A 19,147-nucleotide genomic window follows, 5' to 3' on the forward strand; every position below is an offset into this window, starting at 1 on the left:
GTAGGTATCTATGTATGTTTGTAAGTAGGTATGTAGGCATGTATGTATGTATGTATGAATGTATGTATGTAGGTAGGTATCTATGTATGTATGTATGTATGAATATAGGTATGTATGCATCTATGTAGGTAGGTATGTATGATACGATACGATACAATATACTTTATTGTCCCCATAGGGAAATTTGTTTTGGACTTGAATGCTACACACAACATGCCTCCACAGTGTGATAAAACAAAAAACATAATAAATAAATTACACATAAAACACATTGTACATTACAGATATTGCACATACAATTACATAAAACATATTGCAAATACCCTGTGGTAGAAAAAAACACCATGAAATGTATGTATGTATGTATGTACATAGGTAGGTACGTATCTAGGTATTTATGTATGTAAGTAGGTATGTAGGTATGTATGTATTTATGTAGGTATTTATGTATGTATGTATGTATGTGTGTAAGTAGGTATGTAGGCATGTATGTATGTAGGTATGTATGTATGTAGGTATGTATGTATGTATGTACATAGGTAGGTATGTATGTAGGTATTTATGTATATATGTATGTAAGTAGGTATGTATGTATGTATGTATGTATGTAGGTAGGTAGGTAGGTATCTATGTATGTTTGTAAGTAGGTATGTATGTAGGTAGGTATCTATGTATGTATGTATGTATGAATATAGGTATGTATGCATCTATGTAGGTAGGTATGTATGATACGATACGATACAATATACTTTATTGTCCCCATAGGGAAATTTGTTTTGGACTTGAATGCTACACACAACATGCCTCCACAGTGTGATAAAACAAAAAACATAACAAATGAATTGCACATAACACATATTGCAAATACCATGTGGTAGAAAAAACACCATGAAATGTATGTATGTATGTATGTATGTATGTATGTATGTATGTATGTATATAGGTATGTATGTTAGTATGTATGTATATAGGTATGTATGTATGTATGTATGTAGGTATGTTTGTATGTATGTATGTACGTATGTATGTAGGTATGTATGTATGTAAGTATGTATGTAGGTAGGTAGGTATGTATGTAGATATGTATGTATGTACGTATGTAGGTAGGTATGTATGTATGTAGGTATGTATGTATGTATGTAAGTACATATGTATGTATGTATGTATGTAGGTATGTATGTATGTAGGTATGTATGTAAGTACGTATGTATGTAGATATGTATGTATGTAGGTATGTATGTATGTATGTATGTAGGTATGTATGTATGTATGTATGTATGTATGTATGTATGTATGTGTGTATGTAGGCATGTATGTATGTACGTATGTATGTATGTATGTAGGTATGTATGTATGTATGTAGGCATGTATGTATGTAAGTAGGTATGTAGGAATGTATGTATGTATGAATGTAGGTATGTATGTATGTAGGTAGGTAGGTATGTATGTATGTTTGTAAGTAGGTATGTAGGCATGTATATATGTATGTATGTATGTATGTATGTATGTATGAATGTAGGTATGTCTGAATGTAGGTATGTATGTAGGTAGATATGTATTTATGTATGTAGGTAGGTAGGTATGTATGTATATATATAGGTATGTTTGTAAGTAGGTATGTAGGCATGTATGTATGTATGAATGTAGGTATGTATGTATGTATGTATGTAGGTAGGTATGTATGTATGTTTGTAAGTAGGTATGTAGGCATGTATGTATGTATGTATGTATGTATGTATGTAAGTAGGTATGTGGGCATGTATGTATGTATGTATGTATGTATGTAGGTATGTATGTATGTATGTACATAGGTAGGTATGTATCTAGGTATTTATGTATGTATGTATGTAAGTAGGTATGTAGGTATGTATGTATGAATGTAGGTATGAATGAATGTAGGTATGTATGTATGTAGGTAGATATGTATTTATGTATGTAGGTAGGTATTTTTGTATGTATGTATGTATGTATGTAGGCATGTATGTATGTATGTAGGTATGTATGTATGTAGGTATGTATGTATGTAGGTATGTATGTATGTAGATATGTATGTATGTACGTAGGTATGTATGTATGTATGTACGTAGGTATGTATGTATGTATGTATGTAGGCATGTATGTATGTATGTATGTATGAATGTAGGTATGTCTGAATGTAGGTATGTATGTCGGTAGATATGTATTTATGTATGTATGTATGAATGTAGGTATGTATGTATGTAGGTAGGTAGGTAGGTATCTATGTATGTTTGTAAGTAGGTATGTAGGCATGTATGTATGTATTTATGTATGTATGTATGAATGTATGTATGTAGGTAGGTATCTATGTATGTATGTATGTATGTATGAATATAGGTATGTATGCATCTATGTAGGTAGGTATGTATGATACGATACGATACAATATACTTTATTGTCCCCATAGGGAAATTTGTTTTGGACTTGAATGCTACACACAACATGCCTCCACAGTGTGATAAAACAAAAAACATAACAAACAAATTGCACATAACACACATTGTACATTACAGATATTGCACATACAATTACATAACACATATTGCAAATACCCTGTGGTAGAAAAAACACCATGAAATGTATGTATGTATGTATGTATGTATATAGGTATGTATGTTAGTATGTATGTATATAGGTATGTATGTATGTATGTATGTAGGTATGTAGGTATGTAGGTATGTATGTATGTACGTATGTATGTAGGTATGTATGTATGTAAGTATGTATGTAGGTAGGTAGGTATGTATGTAGATATGTATGTATGTACGTATGTATGTAGGTAGGTATGTATGTATGTAGGTATGTATATATGTATGTAAGTACATATGTATGTATGTATGTAGGTATGTATGTATGTAGGTATGTATGTAAGTACGTATGTATGTAGATATGTATGTATGTAGGTAGGTATGTATGTATGTATGTATGTATGTATGTATGTATGTAGGTATGTATGTATGTACGTATGTATGTAGGCATGTATGTATGTACGTATGTATGTATGTATGTAGGTATGTATGTATGTATGTATGTAGGCATGTATGTATGTAAGTAGGTATGTAGGAATGTATGTATGTATGAATGTAGGTATGTATGTATGTAGGTAGGTAGGTATGTATGTATGTTTGTAAGTAGGTATGTAGGCATGTATATATGTATGTATGTATGAATGTAGGTATGTCTGAATGTAGGTATGTATGTAGGTAGATATGTATTTATGTATGTAGGTAGGTAGGTATGTATGTATATAGGTATGTATGTAAGTAGGTATGTAGGCATGTATGTATGTATGAATGTAGGTATGTATGTATGTATGTAGGTAGGTAGGTAGGTATGTATGTATGTTTGTAAGTAGGTATGTAGGCATGTATGTATGTATGTATGTATGTATGTATGTGGGTAGGTAGGTAGGTAGGTAGGTATGTATGTTTATAAGTAGGTATGTAGGCATGTATGTATGTATGTATGTATGTATGTATGTATGTATGTAGGTAGGTATCTATGTATGTATGTATGCATCTATGTAGGTAGGTATGTATGATACGATACGATACAATATACTTTATTGTCCCCATAGGGAAATTTGTTTTGGACTTGAATGCTACACAAAACATGCCTCCACAGTGTGATAAAACAAAAAACATAACAAATAAATTGCACATAACACATATTGCAAATACCCTGTGGTGGAAAAAACACCATGAAATGTATGTATGTATGTATGTATGTATGTATGTATGTATGTATGTATGTATATAGGTATGTATGTTAGTATGTATGTATATAGGTATGTATGTATGTATGTATGTAGGTATGTTTGTATGTATGTATGTACGTATGTATGTAGGTATGTATGTATGTAAGTATGTATGTAGGTAGGTAGGTATGTATGTAGATATGTATGTATGTAGGTATGTATGTATGTATGTAAGTACATATGTATGTATGTAGGTATGTATGTAAGTACGTATGTATGTAGATATGTATGTAGGTAGGTATGTATGTATGTAGGTATGTATGTATGTATGTAAGTACATATGTATGTATGTAGGTATGTACGTAAGTACGTATGTATGTAGATATGTATGTATGTAGGTAGGTATGTATGTAGGTATGTAGGTATGTATGTAAGTACGTATGTATGTAGATATGTATGTATGTATGTATGTATGTATGTATGTATGTATGTGTGTATGTAGGCATGTATGTATGTACTATGTATGTATGTAGGTATGTATGTATGTATGTAGGCATGTATGTATGTAAGTAGGTATGTAGGAATGTATGTATGAATGTAGGTATGTATGTATGTAGGCAGGTAGGTATATATGTATGTTTGTAAGTAGGTATGTAGGCATGTATATATGTATGTATGTATGTATGTATGAATGTAGGTATGTCTGAATGTAGGTATGTATGTAGGTAGATATGTATTTATGTATGTAGGTAGGTAGGTATGTATGTATATAGGTATGTTTGTAAGTAGGTATGTAGGCATGTATGTATGTATGAATGTAGGTATGTATGTATGTATGTATGTAGGTAGGTAGGTATGTATGTATGTTTGTAAGTAGGTATGTAGGCATGTATGTATGTATGTATGTATGTATGTATGTAGGTAGGTAGGTAGGTAGGTAGGTAGGTAGGTATGTATGTTTGTAAGTAGGTATGTAGGCATGTATGTATGTATGTATGTATGTATCTAGGTAGGTATGTATGTAGGTAGGTATCTATATATGTATGTATGTATGTATGAATGTAGGTATGTATGACACGATACGATACAATATACTTTATTGTCCCCATAGGGAAATTTGTTTTGGACTTGAATGCTACACACAACATGCCTCCACAGTGTGATAAAACAAAAAACATAACAAATAAATTGCACATAAACCACATTGTACATTACAGATATTGCACATACAAATACATAACACATATTGCAAATACCCTGTGGTAGAAAAAACACCATGAAATGTATGTATGTATGTATGTATGTATGTATGTAGGTATGTATGTATGTAGGTATGTATGTATGTATGTATATAGCTGTGTATGTAAGTATGTATGTATGTATGTATGTATATAGGTATGTATGTATGTAGGTATGTATGTATGTCTATGTAGGTAGGTATGTATGTAGGTATGTATGTATGTAGGTATGTATGTACGTAGGTATGTATGTAGGTATGTAGGTAGGTATGTATGTAGGTATGTATGTATGTATGTATGTATGTATGTATGTAGGTATGTATGTAAGTATGTATGTAAGTATGTATGTATGTAGATATGTATGTATGTACGTATGTATGTAAGTACGTATGTATGTAAGTACGTATGTATGTATGTAGGTATGTATGTATGTATGTACGTATGTAAGTACATATGTATGTATGTATGTATGTATGTATGTAGGTATGTATGTATATAGGTAGGTGTGTATGTATGTAGGTATGTATGTATGTGCGTCTGTAAGTACATATGTATGTATGTAGGTATTTATGTATGTATGTATGTATGTAGGTATGTATGTATGTATATAGGTAGGTATGTATGCATGTAGATATGTATGTATGTATGTACGTATGTATGTAGGTAGGTATGTATGTATGTAGGTATGTATGTAGGTATGTATATATGTAAGTATGTATGTAGGTAGGTATGTATGTATGTATGTACGTATGTATGTAGGTATGTATGTATGTACGTAGGTATGTATGTAGGTATGTATGTATTTACGTATGTATGTATGTATGTAGGTATGTATGTATGTAAGTATGTATGTAGGTATGTATGTAAGTATGTATGTATGTAGATATGTATGTATGTACGTATGTATGTAAGTACGTATGTATGTATGTAGGTATGTATGTATGTACTTATGTAAGTACATATGTATGTAGGTATGTATGTATATAGGTAGGTGTGTATGTATGTAGGTATGTATGTATGTGCGTATGTAAGTACATATGTATGTATGTAGGTATTTATGTATGTATGTATGTATGTATGTATGTAGGTATGTATGTATGTATATAGGTAGGTATGTATGCATGTAGATATGTCTGTATGTATGTATGTATATATGTAGGTATGTATGTATGTATGTAGGTATGTATGTATGTATGTATGTAGCTATGTATGTATGTAGGTATTTATGTATGTATGTATGTATGTATGTATATATGTAAGTAGGTATGTAGGCATGTATGTATGTATGTATGTATGTATGTATTTATGTATGTATGTAGGTATGTATGAATGTACATAGGTAGGTATGTATGTAGGTATTTATGTATGTATGTATGTATGTATGTATGTATGTAAGTACGTATGTAGGTAGGTATGTATGTATGTAGGTAGGTAGGTAGGTATGTATGTAGGTATTTATGTATGTATGTATGTAAGTAGGTATGTAGGTATGTATGTATGAATGTAGGTATGAATGAATGTAGGTATGTATGTAGGTATGTATGTATGTATGAATGTAGGCATGTATGTATGTATGTATGTATGTATGTATGTATGTATGTATGTATGTAGGTATGTATGTATGTAGGCATGTATGTATGTATGTAGGTATGTATGTATGAATGTAGGTATGTATGTAGGTAGATATGTATTTATGTATGTAGGTAGGCAGGTATGTATGTATATAGGTATGTATGTAAGTAGGTATGTTGGCATGTATGTATGTATGAATGTAGGTATGTATGTTTGTAGGTAGGTAGGTAGGTATGTATGTTTGTATGTAGGTATGTAGGCATGTATGTATGTATTTATGTATGTATGTATGTATGAATCTATGTATGTAGGTAGGTATCTATGCATGTATGTATGTATGTATGTATGTATGTATGTATGTATGCATGCATCTATGTAGGTAGGTATGTATGATACGATACGATACAATATACTTTATTGTCCCCATAGGGAAATTTGTTTTGGACTGGAATGCTACACACAACATGCCTCCACAGTGTGATAAAACAAAAAACATAATAAATAAATTGCACATAAACCACATTGTACATTACAGATATTGCACATACAATGACATAACACATATTGCAAATACCCTGTGGTAGAAAAAACACCATGAAATGTATGTATGTATGTAGGTATGTATGTATGTATATAGGTATTTATGTATGTAAGTATGTATGTATGTATGTATATAGGTATGTATGTATGTATGTAGGTATGTATGTATGTACGTATGTATGTAGGTAGATATGTATGTATGTAGGTATGTATATATGTAAGTATGTATGTAGGTAGGTATGTATGTATGTAGATATGTATGTATGTACGTATGTATGTAAGTACGTATGTATGTATGTAGGTATGTATGTATGTACGTATGTAAGTACATATGTATGTATGTATGTATGTATGTAGGTATGTATGCATATAGGTAGGTGTGTATGTATGTAGGTATGTATGTATGTATGTATGTATGTATGTATGTAGGTATGTATGTACGTATGTAGGTATGTATGTATGTATGTAGCTATGTATGTATGTAGGTATTTATGTATGTATGTATGTATGTATGTAGGTATGTATGTATGTATATAGGTAGGTATGTATGCATGTAGATATGTATGTATGTATGTATGTATGTAGGTATGTATGTACGTATGTAGGTATGTATGTATGTATGTAGCTATGTATGTATGTAGGTATTTATGTATGTATGTATGTAAGTAGGTATGTAGGCATGTATGTATGTATGTATGTATGTATGAATGTAGGTATGTATGTATTTATGTATGTATGTAGGTATGTATGAATGTACATAGGTAGGTATGTATGTAGGTATTTATGTATGTATGTATGTATGTATGTATGTATGTATGTAAGTACGTATGTAGGTATGTATGTATGTATGTATGTATGTATGTATGTAGGTATTTATGTATGTATGTATGTAAGTAGGTATGTAGGTATGTATGTATGAATGTAGGTATGAATGAATGTAGGTATGTATGTATGTAGGTAGATATGTATTTATGTATGTAGGTAGGTATTTTTGTATGTATGTATGTATGTATGTATGTATGTATGTAGGTATGTATGTAGGTATGTATGTATGTATGTATGTAGGCATGTATGTATGTATGTATGTATGTATGTATGTATGTATGTATGTATGTATGTAGGTATGTATGTATGTAGGTACGTATGTATGAATGTAGGTATATATGTAGGTAGATATGTATTTATGTATGTAGGTAGGTAGGTATGTATGTATATAGGTATGTATGTAAGTAGGTATGTTGGCATGTATGTATGTATGAATGTAGGTATGTATGTATGTAGGTAGGTAGGTAGGTATGTATGTTTGTGTGTAGGTATGTAGGCATGTATGTATGTATTTATGTATGTATGTATGTATGTATGAATCTATGTATGTAGGTAGGTATCTGTGCATGTATGTATGTATGTATGTATGTATGTATGTATGCATGCATCTATGTAGGTAGGTATGTATGATACGATACGATACAATATACTTTATTGTCCTCATAGGGAAATTTGTTTTGGACTGGAATGCTACACACAACATGCCTCCACAGTGTGATAAAACAAAAAACATAACAAATAAATTGCACATAAACCACATTGTACATTACAGATATTGCACATACAAATACATAACACATATTGCAAATACCCTGTGGTAGAAAAAACACCATGAAATGTATGTATGTATGTATGTATGTATGTATGTAGGTATGTACACTACCCTTCAAAAGTTTGGGGTCAGTTAGAAATTTCCTAATTTTTGAAAGAAAAGCACTGTTTTTTTCAATGAAGATAACTTTAAACTAATCAGAAATACACTCTATACATTGCTAATGGGGTAAATGACTATTCTAGCTGCAAATGTCTGGTTTTTGGTGCAATATCTACATAGGTGTATAGAGGCCCATTTCCAGCAACTATCACTCCAGTGTTATAATGGTACAATGTGTTTGCTCATTGCGTCAGAAGGCTAATGGATGATTAGAAAACCCTTGTGCAATCATGTTAGCACAGCTGAAAACAATTTAGCTGGTTAGAGAAGCTATAAAACCTACCTACATACATACATACCTACATTCATTCTTACCTACATTCATACATACATATCTACATACCTACTTACATACATACATACATAAATACCTACATACATACCTACCTACCTACATACATACATACATACCTACATACAAACATACATACCTACATTCATAAATACCTACATACATACATACCTACATATCTACATACCTACTTACATACATACATACCTACCTACATACATACATATCTACATACATACGTACTTACATACCTACCTACAGACATACATACATACATATCTACATACCTACTTACATACATACATATGTACATACATACATACATACCTACATACATACGTACTTACATACATACCTACATACATACATACAAACATACATACATACCTACATACATACATACATACCTACATACATACATACATACATACATACATACATACATACATACATACGTACTTACATACATACCTACATACATACATACAAACATACATACATACCTACATACATACATAACTACCTACATACATACATACATACATACCTACATACATACATACATACATACATACATACATACATACCTACATACATACATACCTACATAAATACCTACATACATACATACCTACATACACACGTACTTACATACATGCCTACATACATACATACCTACATACATACGTACTTACATACATACCTACATACATACATACTTACATACATACCTACATACATACGTACATACACACCTACAAACATACATACATACCTACCTACATACCTACATACATACATACATGCCTACATACATACATACATACCTACATACATACAAAAATACCTACATACATACGTACTTACATACATACATACCTACATACATACATACCTACCTACATAAATACATACCTACATACATACCTACATACATACATACCTACATACACACGTACTTACATACATGCCTACATACATACATACCTACATACATACGTACTTACATACATACCTACATACTTACATACATACCTACATACATACCTACATACATACATACAAACATACATACATACCTACATACATACATAACTACCTACATACATACATACATACATACCTACATACATACATGCATACCTACATACATACGTACTTACATACATACCTACATACATACATACGTACTTACATACATACCTACATACATACCTACAAACATACCTACATACATACATACATGCCTACATACATACATACATACATACATACCTTCATACATACATACCTACATACATACAAAAATACCTACATACATACGTACTTACATACATACATACCTACCTACATACATACATACCTACATACATACATACATACCTACATACACACGTACTTACATACATGCCTACATACATACACACGTACTTACATACATACGTACTTACATACATACCTACATACATAAACACATACATACCTACCAGGGGTCGCGTTAACCGAATATTTTCCGTCATTGACCTGTTTTTTAAAACGGTGACGGAAAAATCTAAAGGTCATCTGTCATTTTGACAGGTTGCAATTCACACCCCTGACCACTTGGTGGCGAGTGAGCATATTAATTAGCTATTAGGTGCGTTCGAGATGAACTGCGCCTCGCCTGGAGAGTAGACGAGATCAGGCGGCCACAGCAGGAGGTGGAGACAAAAAGCTGCAGTCAAGTCGGACAGTTTTCAGTAGACTTATGAGAGAGTAGAGGAAGAGACGCGAACATCCTGTTAGATCACCTGTAGGTTACCTGTAGTCTGCAGATCATGTTCATAGCTGAAGAAATAAAGTGCGTTCTTGATCGTTGATTGAAGTAAAGATAGAAGAGATCCTCCTTTTGACACATGTAACATCTGTTCTTTTATCTGCCTTGTAAAGCACTAAACTGTTTTGATAAGTCATATATATATAACCCTTATTATTATCAGACACTAAATATGTGCTTGCTGACAGATTAAAACTTGATTGCACAACAGAAGACTGATATGTCCAGCATTAAATATTACAATTACACAGAAAATTAGTATTTTATACAACACGTGGTGTTTGTTGTCAAAATTAAGAGCCAATCAGAGCCTGTCAGCTTGTCAATCAGGTGACAGCCAGGTGTTTGCAGTCGGTGGAGAGCAGCTGCGGCGCCTGGCTCTACAAACTGTGGCCGCCTCGATCTTGTGAGGTTATCGTTGCCCACATGTGCATGACGTCAGAGCAAGTCGGGATCAAGTCGGACACAAATCTAACCGGCATGCACTGTGTGGCGATCACCGCTGATCAATTCTGCGCAGGCCTGGATCATCTCAAACGCACCTTGTGTCACGGCAGCTGAGTGTCAGCAGCTGAAGTTTCTTCAAAAAGCCCAATAACGATGATGGTGTTGATAAAAGAGGTACGGTGTGGATTCTCTGTTCAGCTTATTTGGACTGAATATTAATTAAAAATGAATGAAAAGTAAATGCTATTGAATATGTAATTATTATCATTTTAAAAATTAAAGTGACAGGTAAAAATAGATTATGACGGGATATTTATGACCCTGTCAGTCAAAATGACAGGTGACGAAAAAGTCTAGCACAACCTCTGATACCTATATACATATATACCTACATACATACATACCTACATACATAAATACATATGTACTTACATACGCACATACATACATACCTACATAAATACATACCTACCTATATACATACATATGTACATACATACATACATACATACATACATACATACATACATATCTACCTATATACATACATACATACATACATACATACATACCTATATACATACATACCTACATACACACACACACATACATACCTACATACATACATACATACATATATACATACATACATACATACATACATACATACATACATACATATGTACTTACATACGCACATACATACATACATACACACCTACCTATATACATACATACCTACATACATACATATATACATACATATGTACTTACATACATACCTACATACATACGTACATACATACATACATACATACATACATACATACCTACATACATACGTACTTACATACATACCTACATACATACGTACTTACATACATACCTACATACATTCATACCTACATACATACGTACTTACATACATACATACCTACATACATACGTGCTTACATACATACATACATACATACATACATACGTACATACCTACATACATACCTACCTACATACATACTGTATGTATGTATGTATGTATGTAGGTAGGTATGTATGTATGTAGGTATGTATGTATGTAGGTAGGTATGTATGTAAGTACGTATGTATGTAGGTATGTATGTATGTAAGTACATATGTATGTAGGTATGTATGTATGTAAGTACATATGTATGTAGGTATGTATGTATGTATGTACATATGTATATAGGTATGTTTGTATGTAGGTATGTATGTATGTATATATGTAAGTACGTATGTATGTAGGTATGAATGTATGTAGGTATGTAGGTATGTATGTAAGTACGTATGTATGTAGGTATGTATGTATGTAGGTATGTATGTACGTATGTATATAGGTATGTTTGTATGTAGGTATGTATGTATGTACGTATGTATGTAAGTACGTATGTATGTAGGTATGTAGGTATGTATGTACGTATATATATAGGTATGTTTGTATGTAGGTATGTATGTATGTATGTATATATGTAAGTACGTATATATGTAGGTATGAATGTATGTAGGTATGTAGGTATGTATGTATGTAGGTATGTATGTAAGTACGTATGTATGTAGGTATGTATGTATGTAGGTATGTATGTATGTATGTATATAGGTATGTTTGTATGTAGGTATGTATGTATGTAGGTATGTATGTAGGTATGTATGTACGTATGTATGTAGGTATGAATGTATGTAGGTATGTATGTATGTAGGTATGTATATAAGTATGTATGTAGGTATGTATGTATGTACATATGTATGTAGGTATGAATGTATGTAGGTATGTATGTATGTAGGTATGTATGTATGTACGTATGTATGTTGGTATGTATGTATGTGCGTATGTAAGTACATATGTATGTATGTATGTATGTATGTAGGTATGTATGTATATAGGTAGGTGTGTATGTATGTAGGTATGTATGTATGTGCGTATGTAAGTACATATGTATGTATGTATGTAGGTATGTATGTATATAGGTAGGTATGTAGGTATGTATGTGTGTGTGTATGTAGGTATGTATGTATATAGGTATGTATGTATGTATGTATGTATGTATGTAGGTATGTAGGTATGTATGTATATAGGTATGTATGTAGGTATGTATGTATGTAGGTATGTATGTATATAGGTATGTATGTATATATATAGGTATGTATGTATGTATGTAGGTATGTATGTATGTGCGTATGTAAGTACATATGTATGTAGGTATGTAGGTATGTATGTAGGCATGTATGTATGCAAGTACGTATGTATGTATGTATGTATGTAGGTATGTATGTATATATGTATGTAGGCATGTATGTATGTATGTAGGCATGTAGGTAGGTATGTATGTATGTATGTCGGTATGTATGTATGTATGTTGGTATGTATGTATGTAAGTAGGTATGTATGTATGTATGTAGGTATGCATGTAGGTATGTATGTAAATACGTATGTATGTAGGTATGTATGTATGTATGTAGGTATGTATGTAAGTACGTATGTATGTAGGTATGTATGTATTTATGTACATATGTATGTAGGTATGTTTGTATGTGCATATGTATGCATGTAGGTAGGTATGTATATATGTAGGTATGTACGTATGTATGTATGCATGCATGCATGTATGTAGGTATGTATGTATGTAGGTATGTATGTAGGTATGTATGTAGGTATGTATGTACGTATGTATGTAGGTATGAATGTATGTAGGTATGTATGTATGTAGGTATGTATATAAGTACGTATGTAGGTATGTATGTATGTACATATGTATGTAGGTATGAATGTATGTAGGTATGTATGTATGTAGGTATGTATGTAAGTACGTATGTATGTAGGTATGTATGTATGTACGTATGTATGTTGGTATGTATGTATGTGCGTATGTAAGTACATATGTATGTATGTATGTATGTATGTAGGTATGTATGTATATAGGTAGGTGTGTATGTATGTAGGTATGTATGTATGTGCGTATGTAAGTACATATTTATGTATGTATGTAGGTATGTATGTATATAGGTAGGTATGTATGTGTGTGTGTATGTAGGTATGTATGTATATAGGTATGTATGTATGTATGTATGTATGTATGTAGGTATGTATGTATGTAGGTATGTATGTATATAGGTATGTATGTAGGTATGTATGTATGTAGGTATGTATGTATGTAGGTATGTATGTATATAGGTATGTATGTATATATATAGGTATGTATGTATGTATGTAGGTATGTATGTATGTGCGTATGTAAGTACATATGTATGTAGGTATGTAGGTATGTATGTAGGTATGTATGTATTCAAGTACGTATGTATGTATGTATGTAGGTATGTATGTATATATGTATGTAGGCATGTAGGTAGGTATGTATGTATGTATGTCGGTATGTATGTATGTATGTTGGTATGTATGTATGTAAGTAGGTATGTATGTATGTATGTAGGTATGCATGTAGGTATGTATGTAAATACGTATGTATGTAGGTATGTATGTATGTATGTAGGTATGTATGTAAGTACGTATGTATGTAGGTATGTATGTATTTATGTACATATGTATGTAGGTATGTTTGTATGTGCATATGTATGCATGTAGGTAGGTATGTATATATGTTGGTATGTACGTATGTATGTATGCATGCATGCATGTATGTAGGTATGTATGTATGTATGTTTGTATGCAGGTATGTATGTACGTAGGTATGTATGTAGGTAGGAATGTATGTGTGTTTGTAGGTACGCATGTATGTATGTTTGTATGTATGTAGGTACGTATATTTATGTATGTATGAATGTAGGTATGTATGTATGTAGGTATGTATGCATGTAGATATGTATGTGTGTATGTAGGTAGGTATGTAGGTCGGTATATATGTATGTAGGTATGTATGTAGGTACGTATGTATGTAGGTATATATGTAAGTATGTATGTATCTATGTATGTAGTTTTGTATGTATGTATGTATGTATGTTTGTATGTAGGTATGTATGTACGTAGGTATGTATGTAGGTAGGAATGTATGTATGTTTGTAGCCCTGCATCTATGTATGTATGTAGGTACGTATGTATGTATGTAGGTATATATGTAAATGTGTATGAATGTATGTATGTATGTAGGTATGTATGTATGCATGTAGGTATGTATGTAGGTAGGTATGTATGTAGGTATGTATGTCTGTAGGTATGTATGCATGTAGGTATGTATGTACGTATGTAGGCATGTATGTATGTATGTATGTAGGTATATATGTAAGTATGTATGTATGTATGTATGTACGTATGTACGTATGTATGTATGTATGTACGTATGTACGTATGTATGTATGTATGTACGTATGTGTGTAGGTATGTATGTACGTAGGTATGTATGTATGTAGGTATGTACGTATGTATGTATGTATGTATGTATGTATGTATGTATGTATGTATGTAGGTATTTATGTATATAGCTATGTATGTATGTAGGTATGTATGTCTGTAGGTATGTATGCATGTAGATATGTATGTATGTATGTATGTATGTAGGTATGTATGTATGTATGTATGTATGCATGTAGATATGTATGTATGCATGCAGGTACGCATGTATGTATGTATGTATGTATGTATGTATATAGGTATGTATGTAGGTATGTATGTATGTATGTATGTATGTATGTATGTATCCATGTATGTATGTATGTATGTATGTCTGTATGTATGTATGTAGGCAGACAGGTAGAGAAGTTGCCAACTCAGTTTTCGCTGTTAACTAGTAGTAATCATGACGTGCATCATCATCACTACATCACAGGCTGATATTCAAACAACAATACAGGAAAAACAACAATGATTTTAAATTTCATTTCAGTGATCTCATGTTTTCATTTGAAATTTTGTAGTATTTTGATGTTCTGTTTTTTTAATGTATATATTTCATTTAAAAATTCGATTTCTGCCATTCTTCTGTGTACCACCAGAGGGACACGTACCACAGTTTGAGAATCAAGGGCTTAGAAGAAATCAAGGAAAGAAAGTTGGAATTGGCTTCCTCCCATGATTCTCTGAGGGATAAGTAGTTGGATGGAATTTAAAATGTGGATAAATTGCTTTTAACAAATATTTTTGTGTGTTTTTTTGTCTTCCAGCTGTTCAGGTTCAGCCTCACCCTTCACAGCAGCTGTCCTTCCACCCGTCTGCAAACTGAAACCCCCCCCATCCCCCATCCCGCTCGTCACAGCTGGATTCAGGAGCGAGGAAGACGAGCGTCACCGTGCGACGAAGACCTCCCAAACAACTTGTAACATTCCCACCTCCTGATACCACATTAACACGTCCCTGTTTTTACCCACGTCTTTTAGACAGAAGTGTCTCACGGGGGACGTTTCTGGATTTTAAGTGTAAATACAAACTGTTTTCACACATCGACGTGAAGCTGGACTGAAGACAGAAACTGGTGGAAACTTTTTGGACTGAAAACTGTGGAAACAGGTTTTTCTCCCCCGTCCCACCTCTGTCCTTTTACAGACGAAACCAGTTCATTAATAATAAAAACATTTTAAAAAAGTTTTCAATTCACTTTACGTTGTTTTTTATGCAAACACACAAACCGGATGAGACCAGAAAATATTTGCATTTTCAAAGATGGAATCTTGACTTTTCGCAAAATTACTCAAACCAATTAATCAATTATCAAAATACTTGGCAGTTAATATAATAATTGATTAATCATTGCAGCTCCTGATGTGACCTAATCATCTCAACAGTTTGACACTTTGGTAACACATCAGTAAAAGTAAAGAATGAAATCTAGTGGAGTTAAAAGTTTTGTTAATAAAGTTTAATTGAACTGTAGTTACTTATAAAAAACATTTCTAGTTCACACATTTGGATTAAAGATCCAGAGACAACAGTAACCATGGTAACAACACATAAATACACTGTAAAAAAAAAAAAAAAAAAGACATTCTCAGGAGGTGTCAGTAAAATCAAAGTAAAGCTCGAACACCGTCCACACCTGTCGTAGACGGGTCAGACAGGTGCTGGGGAGGAAAGGGTTAACCGATAAACACGTGAACAGATGGTCTGAAAAATTACCAAAAACTACAAGTACTTTAAAAAAAACTACAGAGGAGAGACGGACTGATGGGTAAAGACTGACGGGAGATGTGACCGTGGGATTTTCACTGCTGACCTGCTGACAGCTGTTTTTATTGATTATTATGGAGTTTAATTTAGTGTTCCCCCTGTTACGGGTTCAATCTGTCTGTTTTAATCATCTTTAGAAATTTCAAATAAAATTTCAACTAACAAAAGACGATTTCTTTAGTCTAAGAAAGATTTGGACAAAGTCTCAAAACGTAAACCTAAATTTGTGCAGTACAAATGTTATTTATTTCTACTTTCCAGTCATATTAAAGGATAGATTCACTTCATTTTTGCGTGAGGGATGGAAAGATCTTGACAGCTGTTTGATGGAAATAAACCTTGATAACTCCATGTCAAGTTAGAACCTCACAGAGCTGCTAGCACATCTGTAAACTCTCTGCAGATGGAGCTTTTTCTTTAACCAGAAAGAGATGATTTATAGCTCTCCTCAAAGCCACCAGACTCCATTTACAAAAACATACATTTTATCTTGCAGAAAGTTCACTGAACTAACCCTTTAAAACACCAAATACACACAATAACACAAATAAACAAACCGATCGAGGCAGCGCACCTGAAACTCTTGAGCTCTGAGGTAAACTTCTTACATTAAAGGAGTCTGGTGGTTCTGAAGTGAGTGATTTAACGGCTTCAGCTCCTCATCAGGAAAGTCTGTGTCTGTACGGATCCTTTCCAAAATGTCGTCCTGTGAGTGTCAGTCACAGGTGGGAATAAATCACACATGTGCGAGTCACAAGTCTTAATCTTCAAGTCTCAAGCAAATCCCAGGTGAGACATGAGCAAGTCACAGATCAGGTCAAACAGAATTCTAGAGATCCATCACAGTTTCTGAAATCTATATCAGTTAAAAGACAGCAGAGCTGCGACAACTGATCAATTATTATTATTAAAAATTTGGGTAGTCGGTTGCCATAATTTTTTTGAGTTGCTAAACTCGAAAGTTGGAGGTTATCAGAGCTTAAATATTTGATTACAGTTAAATTAAAATATTTAATGAAACCAACTGAAACATTTTCAGTAAATTCAATGCAGAATTTTCATTCTCACCTCTCTCAGCAACAAGTTAACACACTGTAAAGAACAAAAGGTTCAGAAAACATAAAATGTCAAGGCAGCTTAATTCAATAGATTTGAGTTTTGAGCCCAATTCAACTTAGAAAAAAAAGTTTTACCAACTAATAATGTTATATTGGTCACTTTAAAATTTCAAGCACCCAAATAAAGACAAAGCAGGTTTATATTTTACTCTGAACTATTATTTAAATCTGATATTTTGGGTGGTTTCTAAAACTCACAAGATTCAGATTTTTTAGTTTATTTCAAAACTTTGAAAGAATTTGAGTTTGACTCAGAACTCAAAAATCCGACTTCAAGTTTTTTCAACTTTTTTTGTTTTGCAGGACAGAACTGATTAATTTTAAGAATAAAAAACAATTATTTCATGTTCAGTAAAACTTAAGTTTTTGCTATTTATTAGAGTTAGTTAATGTGAGCATTTGTTTTTACAGTGTAATGAATTATTGATCTTTGGAGGGACACTTGGAGGACATTTGAGGACGTCATCTTGGACTCTTTTATGGACCAAACAACTCGATTAATCAAGAGAATAATCGACCGGTT

General features: G+C 32.4%; 1 protein-coding gene across 1 annotated transcript in view; it reads left to right on the forward strand.

Moving 5' to 3' along the window:
• Positions 1 to 16,869, forward strand: part of atxn2l (ataxin 2-like) — a 33,119-nt gene extending 16,250 nt beyond the window's left edge. The window contains 2 exon segments of the mRNA XM_084743642.1: positions 16,507 to 16,644; positions 16,646 to 16,869. Of these exon segments, the coding sequence (XP_084599768.1) occupies positions 16,507 to 16,644; positions 16,646 to 16,802 (295 nt within the window). The 3' untranslated portion in view covers positions 16,803 to 16,869.
• Positions 16,870 to 19,147: the final 2,278 nt, after the last annotated feature.

Source organism: Lutjanus erythropterus, chromosome 19 (assembly GCF_056507025.1).
Source record: "Lutjanus erythropterus isolate fLutEry1 chromosome 19, fLutEry1.hap2, whole genome shotgun sequence".
NCBI classification, from domain to species: domain Eukaryota; kingdom Metazoa; phylum Chordata; class Actinopteri; order Lutjaniformes; family Lutjanidae; genus Lutjanus; species Lutjanus erythropterus.